Raw genomic sequence first — 15,091 nt, 5'->3', positions numbered from 1 at the left:
GCTATGGTAATTTGTCGTCCAAGCCCGCAGCGGGCATTTCGCCCGAGCGAGCTAGCGAGCCAGCAAGCCAGCCAACGCGCATTCTAAGCGGCGGCCGGTCAGCCGGCAGGACGGCCGGCAAATGTGTAGCGGCCGAAACGAGGTGTGTCCCACGCCCGCGGCCACATTCTCGCTATCAGCGGAACGCACGCACGTCCAGGCGGAGGGCGGCGGAATCACGTTCCCACCAGCGGCAAATGCGGTGGCGGCAGGCAGCGCGGTTATCGCGCGACACGCACCCGAAAGTGAGACTAGAGTCGGCCGCCGGCAGCGAACCCTCTTTCCCTGCCTAAGCACTCACGCACACGCGTATGCCGAAAGGGAAGCGGAGAGGACACACATAGACACACACAGCCGCGGCCCGCTATTCTGCTCGGGCCGCGGCAAGCTATAGCTGGCGCAGCCGACAGGATCATCGATGGTCCCTTCGGCCCGAAAGTGGACCAAGCACAAGGACCACCACGCATCCGCCCGCTGCCGCACCCTTTCCCTCTTTCTCCGTTGCTGTTCTTTCGCTGCCTCTTCTGCTGTCTCTTTCTTCGCAGGACCCGCCCTACTTTCGACGTTTTCTCGTGTTTTGCGGGTAGCCGAGAGAAGGAGAGAAATCGGAGAAGCGCGCTCCTCCTGGCCCGGCCACTCTTCTCCCGGAATACGGCAGCCACCGCCGACTGTGCGGGGCCCGGAATGAAGTGGAGCACTTCCTTATCCTTCTATAAAAACCGTGCGGAGCCACTGTCCCCAACTTATTCAATCTGATCCTGCGCGGTTATTCGGAGGTGCGTTTCGAGAGCGCGCGCGTAACGCCATCCCCGGCATGATACTACGGGTGAGTCTTGAGCCGCGAGTATTGCCGAGCGGGAACCGGTAGTCAATGGCGCACTTTACATGCCAAAGCAGGAATTGAAATTATGAGATGTAAAATATTCAAGGGAACTTCGGGATAGCTTCCTCTGTATAATCGTGGCTTAGTGGGCCTCTTGTCCTGAGGCAAAGCATTACCTCTTAATGCTACTGTCACATTGTCTTCTTCTGTTCTGTGGTGAAGGTTACGTGGCCAAGTGCCAGAAACGGTGGGCGCTGGATTATAGAAGCCTTGGCTAGCCCAAAGAACTACTTCATAGCAATAGACCAAACGAACACGGTAAATTTGCGGCGCTGCAGTCCGTTGTAGGCTTTAAACCATTACTAATGGTTGCCGCTGAACGAAGCAAGTGTCCTCTTGATGAAATGCATACAGCTTCCATTATTCCGACTGCTACTATTTCGGAGATCCCCATTTTCGTTGTACTGACGCAAAATGCGGTGCAGCCATTAGGAAGAAAATCTCTTGCTGCAGAGACTTTAGGTAGCAGTTGAGGGTCGTTCAAAGTTCATTGGCTCCTGGCGTTGTTTTCTTTTCATCTCATGCTCCTGCGCTGATGACTCGTGAAGACCTTCGCCCTGGTGGCGCTCGCAGTAGCAGCGTCCATCCGAACCTCCTTCGCCGGACACAGCTTCGATGGCCACCAGCAAGATCCCGGCGGCTTCCAGACAATCGTGGAAGGACTCTCGCGGCCACACCTGGTCGAGCCTCAGGGCACGCCTGTAGGTATAAGCATTGTGCCGCTTCACCACCATCACACCGGCGGCGTCGGATACCAGTCACAGTCCGTGGCGCCCGTGACCGTGCATGTGACCCAAGTGGGCGTCCACCAGTCGCCCGTGATCGGTGTGACCGCGCCGGCCGGCGTGCGCGACGGCGCCCTTGCCCTGCACGCCTCGCATCTGCTGCTCAACGCTGTATCCTCGCCGGGAATGGTGGTCCATGGCGCGCCGGTTATCGGCGGCGCCGCCTACCAGCCGGCTGCAGGCGTAAGGCCGGAGCCCGTCGCGGCTGTGGTGCCCGTTCAGCCAGCCGTCAGACAAGTGCCGGAAGTGTATGTGAGTACCTGAGTGAATGGGAGAGAGGGGTCTGAGTTGGCAGGGGGAGAATGGGAGGGGGGGGGGGGGACGCAGGCTGATAGGCCAGTGCGCCAGCAGCAGTGGCAGGCCGTATACATATGGCGCTTAGAGCTCAATGTCTAGCTTCGTAACTGGTTTTTGTGTTTAACGTCGTGCGGTGTAGCGAGAGTAGTATTACAACGGAAAGGTGCTAAACTGTACGATGGTGGCTTCAGGTTCGCCCACCACTGGATCGCATCCTTCGGCCCTTTCCGATACCAGGCTTGCGTGGATCGCCATCGCAAAGGCTGAAAGAAAGCGTGAACCGAGTGGGAGTGTTGGCAATTTCTATTCGTGCCACAAAGCGAGTAGCTTGAGTAGCCTCTGTAAATAATGTGCTACTTTTTGTGCATGTGAAAGTGCCGACTGATGTGAAGTGTTATTTCTGTACCTTGTTCATCTACCAACAATATTGAATGGTCATTTATCATGTTCCGCAAAGATAGGAATATATGAAACGCGAGAGATGTTGCTAGACGGCGCTGCGAATGCGAGGACACAAAATACGTTGACTGTTGCTCTTCGTCTGCAAGATATACTGTGTTGTCGCGTACCTATTTTATGTGCTTGCCTGTGGACGATGTGAACAAAACAGCTGGTGGGCTTTGTGTTTGGATTAATTTGCGTTTCTCTACGACGGGATTTCACTGCCACGAGAGGTCGAGAATAGGCCCTGAATGGTGGAAAATAAATGAGGTATCAGGGGTAACACGGAGATTAGAGCGATTTCTTTCTGCTGAGACTCTGAAGGGAAGGCAGCCCGCAAAAGTTTCTTAAGCACAAATGTGAAATTAGGCCAGAAGTGTCGGTGCACCTTTTCGTAGGCTTTAATGCTGGCGAAAAGGAAGGTACATGCGAGCAAAACACAAATTGAGTTGTGAACCTAAATTTGGCATGCGGCTTGAACCAACATCCTGAACGTACTTTGAACGAACATTCATGTGGCATAACTGCAAGCGCGCGTTATGCATGGAACAGAGAGATTTTCGAGCGAAAGTGAATGCTGCCAAGTCAGGAACAGACCAAGGTAACCAAATCGTGCCTCGATTCCACTAAATATTTGAAACGACAATTAAATCATGCACGCCGCCGTAGCGAGTACGATGTTCTGGCCGCTAGCGAGCATTCCTGACGGAGTGGCGCCATCTAACGAACAACCGCGGACTTTCTGATCCCGGGAAGTGGCGCGGAAGTACGTGCTTGAAATATGGAGGCGATAACCGACGTCGGTCCGATTTCGTCAATGTCGAGAGTTTCTAGACGCGAACCAAAAGGGGAAACACCCGTCGATAGAGGCACATTGACAAGCATAAAAGTTACGTTAATGGTACTGGTCTCATTTGTACACATCTAGACACAAAGTTCTGCAGTTAAATGCGATAGAATTTCCCGTTGTTCGATCCAATAGGTGAATGACAGGTCGTATCACGCCATATTTTGCTTTCGTTGCTCTCTCAAATCTCTCTTATTTTCTTCAGATCGCCTATCAAAATAAACTCGGTGCAGCTTTTGAGTGCATTGAGAACTGTAGAAATATTAACTGGGGCTTATGGCCCTTTTCCGCTAACCCCTATAGCATCATAAATCGTTGGCAACAAACAAACTTGCCAAACGGAGCACCGAAGAAATAGCTTGTGCATTTCAACGGCGCATGTTCGGCGAGTATTTCTGATAGTGGATGCCGGGCTCTAGCGATTGTCGAGGGATGAGAGCGAACCATTCGCGAATCATTCCTACATGCAAAATTCTTTGGTTGTTTGGCCCCTAAATAACTGGCAGAGAGATTTGCTTGCACTTTCACTGCAAGCAGATTGCAAGACAAAATATTATTCTTGTATCGTCCTCGTGAAGAGCAGCAAGTCTTGGTTTATGATTTTTTTTTTCACAGCGCAACACGAACGGGACAGGAGACGAAAGGGTGACACAAACAAGCGCTCACTATCAACTAGTTTTTATTGAAATCATGAATACTTACCAAGTCGCCCAAATTTCCGCCTTGCTGAAGTTTTGGTTCTTTTCGCGGTTTGCCTGAAGGATTTTGCGGCTCATTACAATTCCTGAAGTGCCAAATGGCGCTAGTTCCCGAGTTAACTATTCAACCGAAATGAAAACGAATGACAGAATCTTTTGTTCATATTCCAATATGAAAAGAAAAGTGAATTTGTTGATTCTAGGCATGTGTTATTAAGGGGAAGGCTCTTTCTGTAGCGCACGCATACCGGGCGCAACTTTATAATGTCACTGAGATAATAAATTGTACTTTTAAGTTTTTACTGTCGAAAGGTTGCTGCGCATGCCTATAATTGGCACTATCGACATTTATTGAATGCGCTTTAACCTCAGCAAGTGTGCTGGCTTAGGCATTCGTTGTAATGTGTACTCGATATCATCACATTCAACTGCTGATGTTTGAAACACATCAGCCACGTTCTTGAGCCTGCGCTTTGCTCACAGCTAGGTATGTCAGCGGTGCAAAGCGCACGCTAGAGAAAGTATTCGCATGGCTCTGCTTTCACTTCTCGTAACATTGGGGTTAACTAAAACAAGTGAAAGGCAATGGTATATAACTAGAGTTGAATACTAGAGATACTTGGCTCGATACAGGATAATATTTTTGGGCGAGGACTGCCATTACATCTTAGTGATCTAGGCCAGCAAGTACACGTGACACACAAAACCACAAGAATAGTATAAATGAGAAAACTTCAGGGCTACTAACATGCTCATTATGTATCCACAAAATATACACTCCCCACTAACTTGTTTAAAACATACTTGGTAGACTGCTGCTAAAGAACTGGCTCACTGTTGACCGAAGCTACTTTATATAGTCACATATCTGCGACGTCTCAAACGAAAAACACACGCGACCAATTTCCCCACGTTCACTGCACGTGTAAACAGCTTGTGGGACAGCCACGATGCACGTAACCCTAGTAGGCGTACCGGTGTTTTGAAGCTTGATGCAAGCTTATGACATGAATGCATTCTTGCCACACTGTGGCGTAAAACAGGGTTTCTCGCATCCGTCTTTTTCTTGGAGCGCTTAGCTGGGTGCATTTTCATTTTCGGCGACTTTGGGTAAAAGAATTTGCTCAGTTGTTTCCGACAATGTTATATGATCTTTTCGATTCAAGGAGTAAATTCCCGAGCTGATATTTTAAGTTTGGTCATGCCCACATCGAATAAACCGACTTTGGTGCAGAAATGAACCGTTCCTCTTTGAAGGGTAGTCGTGTGTGCTACTACGTAACTTCTTCTCTTCACAAACTCCTCCCCCCAGCATGGTTACCGTGCAGCTCCGATAAGAACTACAATATCCGCATCCTGACTCGGAAAAATCGGTTTGTTGAGTGCATCAACCTCGTAATACCGTTTATTACAAGGACCGTATTACTTTACTCTGACGTCGTTGTCGCGAACATTGTGTACTTGTTTCATATAGCAAGAACATATACTCCGCAAGATGGTGCATGCTGGCGGACCCTTAAGGTTTTAATTTTTTTCGGTCAATACAGGACGATACGCTCCTTCACAAATACTTACTGACGACATAGAAGTGCGATTCTACGTCTGAGATTTTAGCGACGAGTTTTAATTTCAAAATTCTCGTCATATAGCAAATTTTCAGAAAATATCATCTGTTCACATATCAACAACGTGCAGAGAGCGACATTGTGGTCATACTGCAAAATGCAAGGCAAGAGGATGTTTAATACCAACCGATTAATTGGCACATTTTGCTGACGACCTAAAGTGATAGTCGAGATTGAGCAATTTGTGCGCACCCTATTAACAGCTCTGCTGGCTGTTTGGAATCGGTTTTTTAAGTAATTGGGTCCATTTAAGCCTGGAAATTCCAGGAATATCAAGCTTGCGCTTGAAGCTACAAGTGGCATACCCTACAGCAAAGTGGCGCTGTGAAACTAAAAATTAAATCGGTTCATTCGGACTCGTCAAGGTGCCACTGAACAGCTTTTTTTTTACAACAATTCCATCTGTACTGTAAGATGGGAAAATGAACTGATTTGATTTGATTTCAAATTCAAACAAAATACGTCCCTTTCAGTGTGAATATATGTCCACTTGAATATCAGCTGATCGACGTCTTCTTTGAAGACTGATGGATGTTCTTCACAAGGATGCCTTATTAATGTATATAAAAGCATCAGTCACATGGTCGGGAGTAGGCGTGACTCACCACAAACGAAATCGAGAGAAAGGTGTGAACGGAAATATAAATTAGAAGAGCAATAGATTTTTTTTTCGGCGACCAGCGCAAGATAACAGGAACAGATATGAAGGTACGCCCTACACAGCCTTCTCAGATTGGTGCTGAGCTTTCTCTTCTATCCGCAGCCACTGCTCATACAACTGGCCTGGTTGATACAGGTGCCTACAATACGGCGCTAGAAGAATATTTGCAGACTGCGTTGGCTTTTTCAAAATCCAGCATAAGTTATCTTAAACGGCCCGAATCATCAAGGCCTCGTGTATGATTTATAAACAGTGCGGTGTTTAGAAGATTAATATAGCACTATCTATGGTAGTTATTTTGCGAGACCACAGCCTTCGTGGTCTTGTCCTTCAATGAAATACGGTCTTGTAATGTGTCCCGAAATTTCTTTTCTGAAAAATAACATTCTCCAGTAGTGCGTGCGTGCTAGTCTAGAACAATTCGGAAATAGGCGCGGCGTTGATTGAACGGGATTAAGCGTTAGGTGAACGATAGAGACAACCAAGCTAAGCTTCATCGTAGACAATATCGTGTTGTTAGTGTATGCGTACAAATAACTGAACGCATTAATATATTCGAGGTGAAATGCAATCCCCAGCGGGACTTCTCTTTTACTTTTCAGCGTCAACAAGTAGGTTATCGGTCTAATATTAACATTTAATGCGCTGGAAAATTAAATTCCAAAGTATAACTTGCAAGAACTGCGAAGCTTCACTGTGTCAGGTATACGAACGGATCCGCCCGAAAGGTAGTCTAATGTAGAAATGCTAAAGCTACTAAATCCACTGAATCTGTCTTGTGGTCAAGTTGTAATAGAAAGAGCACATCATCGCAAGAAACATTAAGCTAATTACGCATTAATAATTTATGGCGTATTAACACTGCGGCCCCCACTACAGCATTGTACAGAGAGTGTGAAGAAGGTTCTCGTGAGAAACAAGCACTACTTTTATGTGGAACGGTTTACTATTCTTATTGTTCCATCTTTTCCGGTTACATTCTAAATCCCGCGATAGATTTAAGCCGCCTTGAATGCCCGCGAGAGAGGCGCGATTGAAGTACCCTGTTACGTGCTTCGAATAAGCGAAGACCGGTTTAAGCCAGGCCCGCTGACCCCGACAAGCGCGACAGGTCACTGATATTCGGCTCGGATTAGGAAGTCCTGCCAACCCGCAACTGGTTTCTCCCAGAGGCCGCGACTGGGAAGCACGCGCAGTCATTTCCGATAGCGATAAGCACAGTCCGGAAGCCAGTGACAAAAAAGGTGACGGTTTTATTCGGATACAGAAAGTAGACAGAAACGGCGGCGCAGTGTCGCGTTGAAACCAGTTATCTGTGTGAATATCGAAGCCTGCTCTGGCACAGGCTACCTATCGCTGTTTAGAGGATGCTTGGGAACGGTGCGAGATCTGCGATCTCTGTGGAGCCACTGATAGTTGCACGGATTTAGTTCAGATTACTGTTTATTTGCCCTGAACGCAAAAATATCCTCCTAGGATAGCTGCTGGTGAGGGAGAGCAGCAGGTGCATTGTTGTTTCGAACTTAGGCATTGGGGTTAGACGTGATATATATATATATATATATATATATATATATATATATATATATATATATATATATAGACTGCAGTACTTTAATACACTTGAGAAAGGCTGGTCCTCCAGCAGAAACGTCGTGAATTAAATCTTGTTATGTGTTTCAAGTTCTGGTGACTTTATCTTATATATATATATATATATATATAGCGTTTGTCTGAGGAGCTTAAACCTTTACAGCCTTATAAGGACAATTGGAATTACTTAACTGCGCCCCTTAGCACAAATAAAGGCTCAGTTGTAATATATTGATTTACTCTAAGCGAAGTGCAAACTTACTCTAAAAAAACCTCCGCCATATTAAACTGTCTTCAGAAACGGTAGCTTTTCAGCCACTACTGATGCTCATGCTCTGCGGGTAAAGATAAAAGTTGTGCACTGTAAACGTGCCGGAGAGCATCATTAAGCGTTTCTGGAAAGCAATGTGTTGCGAACCTGAACAACATGAACCGATGTCGTGAGGAAGCTGTGTATTTGTTCCGAAAATGAACTGGGTTCGTTTAACACATATCATGCCCAAAATGTTATTATTCGAACCAGCTTGCCCTGTTAGGATTCAACGTTGGCTTAAGCGCCAGTTAGTCACGAACAAACCAGAGCTTATTATGGCATAACATTGAGCCTGGGCCAACATTTATTTGGAATCCTGTTTCCATGAGAAGCACAAATGGAATGTTGCATTTGGCAAACGCAATAATCTGAGCATCTTTGGATAAGGCAGCCTTATTCTCGACGTTTTATTCCGTCCACTGACCTAAGCGTTTGGAATTCCGGAGACGCGTACGATTTCGGTCGCATGCGCGGGGGACAGCGATTACGACTGTGGGACACGAAAATAACGCTCAAATTCAGAACATGGCTAGAACGTTAGCTTCTAGATAAGTCTATTTGTGATTGTTATCCGGCGACATTTCTTGCTGCGGCTGCGCTATGCATTATTCAGGCTTACACAATCTCATTTTCTATGACCGCTTTCTCGGGCTTGAGCTCGCACAGAATATATAAAGCACTCTGTCCTGCTTTATATCCTTATCTCTTGTCCAACAACTTAAAAGAAAGTGTTCTTGTGTTTCATTGAAGCGCGTGTAAGTCGTAAGGTCAGTAAATACTTATGGTATGGTGTTCGCTAATATCTGCTGATGTTTGAAATTACTTACGAGCTGCCTGTATCCAACCCGCCCCCACACACATATATGCGCCAACTCGTGTGCTTATTAGGGTCGTATGAATTCAGATGGCACGTTTTTCCAAGTAACCGCGGATAGGTACAAGTTTATTTCATGACCCACTGTTACGCAGCTAACATCTTAGTGCAGCTGGTGAACGCAGGGGTCTTCTGTGACGTTGGCGACGACTTGATGCTCTTAGAGACAGTCCTTTGTACACCCATTACTGTGAAGTGGGTCTAGTGGGTCAGCCTTTTTGCAGCAATATTTTTTTTATAAGGCACGTTATATTGTTCGCCTCACGTTACTGTCGTCGTAGTTAGCGGTAACTAAAACGTCAACCCTACTGGAAGGAAATATTGATATCCAGGTGTGCACGTCGGTCGTGCGGTAGACGTGGGCGGAGAAGGCGAGGTGCGCTCGAAAATATACCGGCTATGGTCGTACCATCCAGGTGAACTTGAAGCCGAAGGACGTTTAAGGAGTGGGGGACTGTAGGGGACACATTAAATGAACATCTATCTTCCCTATTTTTCTCTAGGGGTTGGAAAAAGGTATTGATTTTTTCTAGTGAATGTATTATTTCGACTTTCCCACATCATGTCTTCTGCATTCGCTTTTTTTCTGTTCATCCATCCCTCCGCGCAAGTGTACATGTGCAAAGGCCAACCTATGCCAAGCTACATCCCTGAGGTTACCTAAAACGCCGCGAAACAGGTAGACTACACCATTGTACAGAAAGCGCTGTAATGCGTGGCATTCAATGGAAGCGCATCTCAGTGATACAGGTCTAAGCTCACCTGGATAAGAATGGGGCACCCATGTAGTTATAGACATAAGTGATGGCCTCAAAGATGCACAAGGCAGCATGGAAGCTATCTAAAGAGAAGCGCAAGGAGAAAGTACGTTGCAGAGTAAACCAATTCCTTGCTGGCTTTGTTAAGCACTCCGTGCGTAGCACAGATTAACCTGCAAGTTTCTTTAAAAGGGGGTGGGGTGTTGTACTTTAAATACCCTTGAATAACCGTGAAAATCCGTAGAAATCTCTTCGGCACAGAGCCAGTTGCGAGAGATGAGCTTTGGGATAGAAATGCAGCCCACGACTGCCTTTAATATGTGACCTCGACTTGGCGGCGGCTTGCATATCTTGGCCTTGCGCACAATCAGTACAGGAGCGAACTATTCGAGTTCACCATAAGCGCAAAGGCATGTCTGCAGTAACGCTGCTGCCAGGTTTTACTGGAGACAGCAGTGAAGATTCCACCGCTTTTGAGACTATGACGGCGGTGACATATAGTAGTAAAGTACGAATATTTTACAAAGTTACCTGTTTATATATATTACCTCGGTTTAGGAGCGTTGGTAGTCAGTAAGACCCAATTTATTTTTTTATAAACAGTTACGGAAGGTCTTTCCTTGGTTTTAGAGGACCAGACCATAGAGGTTATGATAGTTTGCAAGTGAACATTCAGGCTTGGACCAAAAAGGTATTTGATGGAAAATTCCAGCTGCTTTAGCTAATCACACAGCGTGCAGAGGTGAAATGAAGGTAGAACGGCTATATCTTGATCCTCGAGACGCCGGCCGCATGCAGCAGAAAAGAAATTTAATGGTGATGTTTGTGATTTCCAAAACAGTACTGAAGTTCTTCCAAGCTTGGAGTCTAAAGATAGGCCTCCAATCGTTCTACATTTCGTTTTAAGCTCCTTCTGCCAGTGAGAACATTTAAAGATTGGCGTAGCTAGAGACTTCCCCGAATGAGACGTACTTCCAAGAAGAAGGCTTTCGGCACTTGCAAACCTTGGCTGACAGGTGCGACATGGCTGCACCTTCGATACATTATAAATCATATCATGAAAAGTTAATGCATCTCAAACTGAAAATTGCTGTATTTGACATCATATTCTGCAAACATGCTTGCTACTCTACGCTTGCAGCGGCAGTGGAATAAAAAGATGTCCCGCATGTAATATCTGGATCTTTGAAATATCACCTATTGTCGCTGACCGCTGAAATTCGAGATCTCCACGGCTCCAACGCGAAAAAAAAAAGATCCGATACCACTTCGGTGGTATAAGACGGCCAGATTGCCGAAAAGAATGTGTGGACGATGTTTTCTGAGGCACCCCTCACCCACGACATTGGTCTTCTAAAAAAGTAAATCAACTGGGAGGCGTTGCTCGATGCTTGCGTTAGCTCACTTTGGTTTCTTGTATAAATCCTAGAAATTTCCACTCAGTGGTCGCTGACCTCCAAATCTATCTTTTGTCTGGCTCATCGAGTTGCGAGGTAGCCTTGTTCAGTCATCAGTGGCCCCGAGTCTCACTGGTGAAGTTATTGATTCGTTGCGGCAATGCTGACAACCATGATTTAAATTATTGCGTGAGCCTTTAAGCCAAAGTTTGGGGTTTCTAACCGAGGTGTTTAAAGCCGATCGCCAATATACATTGTGCGAGTGAGGACACAAAAGTGCTGTGCTCCGCCGCGGTCCTTGCATAAACCTCCCTTCACAAAACAGTGGATAGTTGTTCTAAGGTCGCATTAGTCACTAGCACTATGCTATAGCCAGCGGAACGAAGCTCTATCTTGTAGCTACGCCGCGTGCACCTGTTCCTGCAGAGACAATTCCTTTGTCATGCTCTTCAGGCTATAGCACTTTCCTTATTCATTGCAGCAGGCTGTCCAAAAAGAAGACTTTCTAGTTAATCTCCCGGCGGTTATTTCTGCTCATTCCCTTTCACATTCGAGGTACGACGTTCTTTACATGAACACCTCACGCCTAAATACCGTATTACAATGTTAATGTGACGCTGGTCTGTAATATATATATTTTTTTTTTGGGGGGGGGGGGGGGGCATGGAAAGCAATAGCATTTTCATTATTTAAGCCGGAAATGTAGCCAAATTTGACACAGACATGTGCGCATTTGAGAATTTCTATATATTTAGGATCAGCTTTATTGTTCCTGAGTAATTACAATTAACAATCCCGGAAAATCAATCCAGGGTCATAAATAATTAACTAGATAGTGTACAAGTTGTTTATTTCAACATGAAAGAGTTGTTCTATGCAATCAAAGTGTTCGTTCTATATTTTTAAACTCCCGGTACCGATGTAAATAAGTCCAGCATCCACACTAACACAAAAACTTTTCTTACAGAAATGACTTTCAAAAAAGCACTGCACGTAGACATAGCCAAATCGAGAGCTTTATATCACTCCTCTAATGTCCAAGGATTCATGCGCCAAAAAGAGAGCCGTTCAGCTTTCGTCCATTTCGATATGCCGATTGAATCAGTGGTAGAAATAGGACTAAAAGAAGGAGCTTAAGAAAACAGCCGTTAAATTTATTTCCTCATTTGCCTCTTTTATCGTCTCGTTTGCTTTTGACTTTAATCAGGCAAACATGGCGGACGCTCTCATATTTTCTCGTCCCGGTTATACACCGTGATGCTAAGACAAGTTTCCTCCGTCGTCGTAAATCCGAGGTATCCGCGATGCGCTGACACCATCAGAATCGCGATTCGTTCAGAGTTATCGGCTACTACTCATAATTAAAATTTTTCTCTAAACATCCTCTGCATCTTACTTGTATTGGTTGCTACGACACACAAAAAAAAACGAGGATAACAAAAAACTGATAGTGTTTTAACGTAGTTAAATGGAGTGGACGTCGGAAAGTATGAGTGAAGCATGGTTGGCTCAGGGTTTTGTTTTGCTGGGTCGTCGGTACGACTGGAAACGACATTACAGTCAGGTTAACTGCTGATTGAGGTTAAGCATATCTGATCTGTTCGCGCCGCACATTTAAGTTCACGAACACGACAATGTAAAATGCACAGCGAGAGTGTGTTGTAATTTAAAACGAGGCGGGATCGGGTTAGAACGAAAGATTAAAAAGGACACTGACATCGCACCATAGAGCATCCGTTTTTTGGTTATGGAGAAAAACTGTGCTGTGCCATATGATCTATTTATGTTGCTGGGACCATTTAGCCTCTGGAAGAGCCGCATGTTGGACCGCCGCACCCAATCACCATGGTCGTCGAAATCTTCGTTTCGTGAACAATGCGCTTTGATGCAGAGAGTATATTCTGCCCTGCAAGAGCCGCCTAGCTGGCTCCCCTATCTGGATGCATGTGTGTGCTTCCCAGACTATTGATGTTTTGGAAGATGGGGTCATGCAAGGGTATGGTGGCCTCGTGTTTTGTGGTGCAAGCATGCTTAGATTTAACTTTTCTGCACTATATTCATGTGATAAAGAAAACAAAAACTGCAGCAATAGCATAGAGCTTTCGAGCAGTGGCCAGCCAAGCTGATTTTTTCGCGCCGCCGGCAGTTCGAAACCCAGTAGCGGCAATACTTATTTTATTTCTGCCTTCTGAAGATCATGCAAGCCAGAAGACTTTTTGTAGATTTGACCCCGTTAAGTAGTGTTGTCGCACTAATATGAATCCAGATATTAAAAATCATGACCAAACTGCCCAGTTTATTTGTCGCAGCTCCCCTTAAGCACCTCAACTTCCTGCGCACGCAAGCCATTTTTAGGACTTCCTGTAATGTTGAATGCTTAGAGAACACAACCAAATTTCAAATATATTGATTGCTGCACTATGAGAAATTTACACGACATGGACACAAGGTAACAATAGAGAAAGCTATGCACGAGGCTAGAAATGAGACCCGTTCTGCTCACGGCACTGACATGGCGATAACAAATCATTTCCTTTTTTTTTTCGCAGGGGCCGCAGCCGTACCAGTTTGGCTACGAGATCTCGGACGGATACGGCAACAAGCAGGTGCGGCACGAGGTGAGCGACGGCCACAATCGCAAGCGAGGCTCGTACGGCTTCGTGGACGCGCATGGAGTCTACCGCCAGGTCCGCTACGTGGCGGACCACAACGGCTTCCGAGCCACTATCGACACCAACGAGCCGGGCGTCGCAGCAGGCTACTCAGCCGCAGCCGTCTTCAAGGTCGGCCATCGACCCGTCAATCCCGTGGTGAACCAACGGCCCATACCACCTCCGCCGCACCACATTCCCGTGGTTATCGAGGATGCTGCCGCGAACCTTGTACAGAAGCCGGTGGCCGTCCAGGAGCCGGCACTGCAAGCGGTGCAGGCTGTTCAGGACCTTCAGAAGTCATCGCTGGCCGTGGCGCCGCTCCCGATTTCTTCGGTCGAGTATAGCCCCGGTGTGGAGCACTCCGGGGGTGTGGACTTCATCCCATCGGCGCCGCGTTTGTCGGCCGCCATCACTGGCGCTGGCCTTATTGACCCACGACGATCGCACGTCACGTACGTTGAAGCCCCACAGGAGCACCCTTTCGCAAATCTGAGGACGTCCCCACCCGTGTACTATGAGAGGGTTCCGGAAGCTCGGAAATCACACTAGTCGGTCTTGTTTAGCCGTGTAAATAGTTCTTTCTTTGGTTCCTTCCTATGTGTGATTGCGGTGTCCTGTAGCCGAGCAGGTACCATCCTTGCCAAAAGTAACCGAGCAATGGTGGTTCTTTTCTTAGACGCGTAGTGAAGCACCTACAGCAGCCCTTAAAGTTGCACAGAATGTGAACTCGTATTTTTAACTCTGGAACTCGATCTACACATTCCGAGCGTTCTTAGAAACTTCGAACTATTGCCCTGTGCGGCCGATTTTCCTAATTTCAATCCGGTTAAACGTCCCGGCTAGTGCCTTTCTTTTTAGTTCGCCTCAGTCGATCGGAAGAATCAACCAACCTTTTAACCAGTCCCGTGGCGGCTTGCCGCTCTGCCATCGGCGAAGTGATATGTAGTGATCGGCGAAAGCAAAGAGTCCACGCCTATTTTTATTTCCGTGGGCCTCATTTGCAGCTAAGTAGTCTCTGAATAGATCTATTTATTTACGGAAACCTAAAAATCGAAATAAAAGCTAAAGCAAAGGCGCCACGCGACTGCCCGAAAGGCACTCCATGCGTTGGTTAACTCCTCCCCCTGTCTGTGGGGAATTAAAAAAAAAAGGCGGGAGCCGAACGTTAATCCGATTTAATGAGGGAAGTCGGCCGCACAGGGCAATAAATCTAAGTTTCTAAGAAT

At 46.4% G+C, this 15,091-nt stretch overlaps 1 protein-coding gene across 1 annotated transcript; it reads left to right on the top strand.

Moving 5' to 3' along the window:
- The first annotated feature begins 853 nt into the window (after nucleotides 1-853).
- On the top strand, nucleotides 854-14,491 carry LOC149342131 (uncharacterized). Its single transcript, XM_089546755.1, has 3 exons — nucleotides 854-865; nucleotides 1,471-1,959; nucleotides 13,761-14,491. Exons 1-3 carry the CDS (start codon nucleotides 854-856, stop codon nucleotides 14,412-14,414), a joined length of 1,155 nt encoding a protein of 384 aa, XP_089402881.1. The 3' UTR covers nucleotides 14,415-14,491.
- Nucleotides 14,492-15,091: the final 600 nt, after the last annotated feature.

Source organism: Amblyomma mixtum, chromosome 5 (assembly GCF_055824585.1).
Source record: "Amblyomma mixtum isolate Tamu chromosome 5, ASM5582458v1, whole genome shotgun sequence".
Lineage (NCBI taxonomy): Eukaryota > Metazoa > Arthropoda > Arachnida > Ixodida > Ixodidae > Amblyomma > Amblyomma mixtum.
The sequence above is the reverse complement of the archived record's forward strand: the minus strand, read 5'-3'. Positions and strand labels throughout refer to the sequence as shown.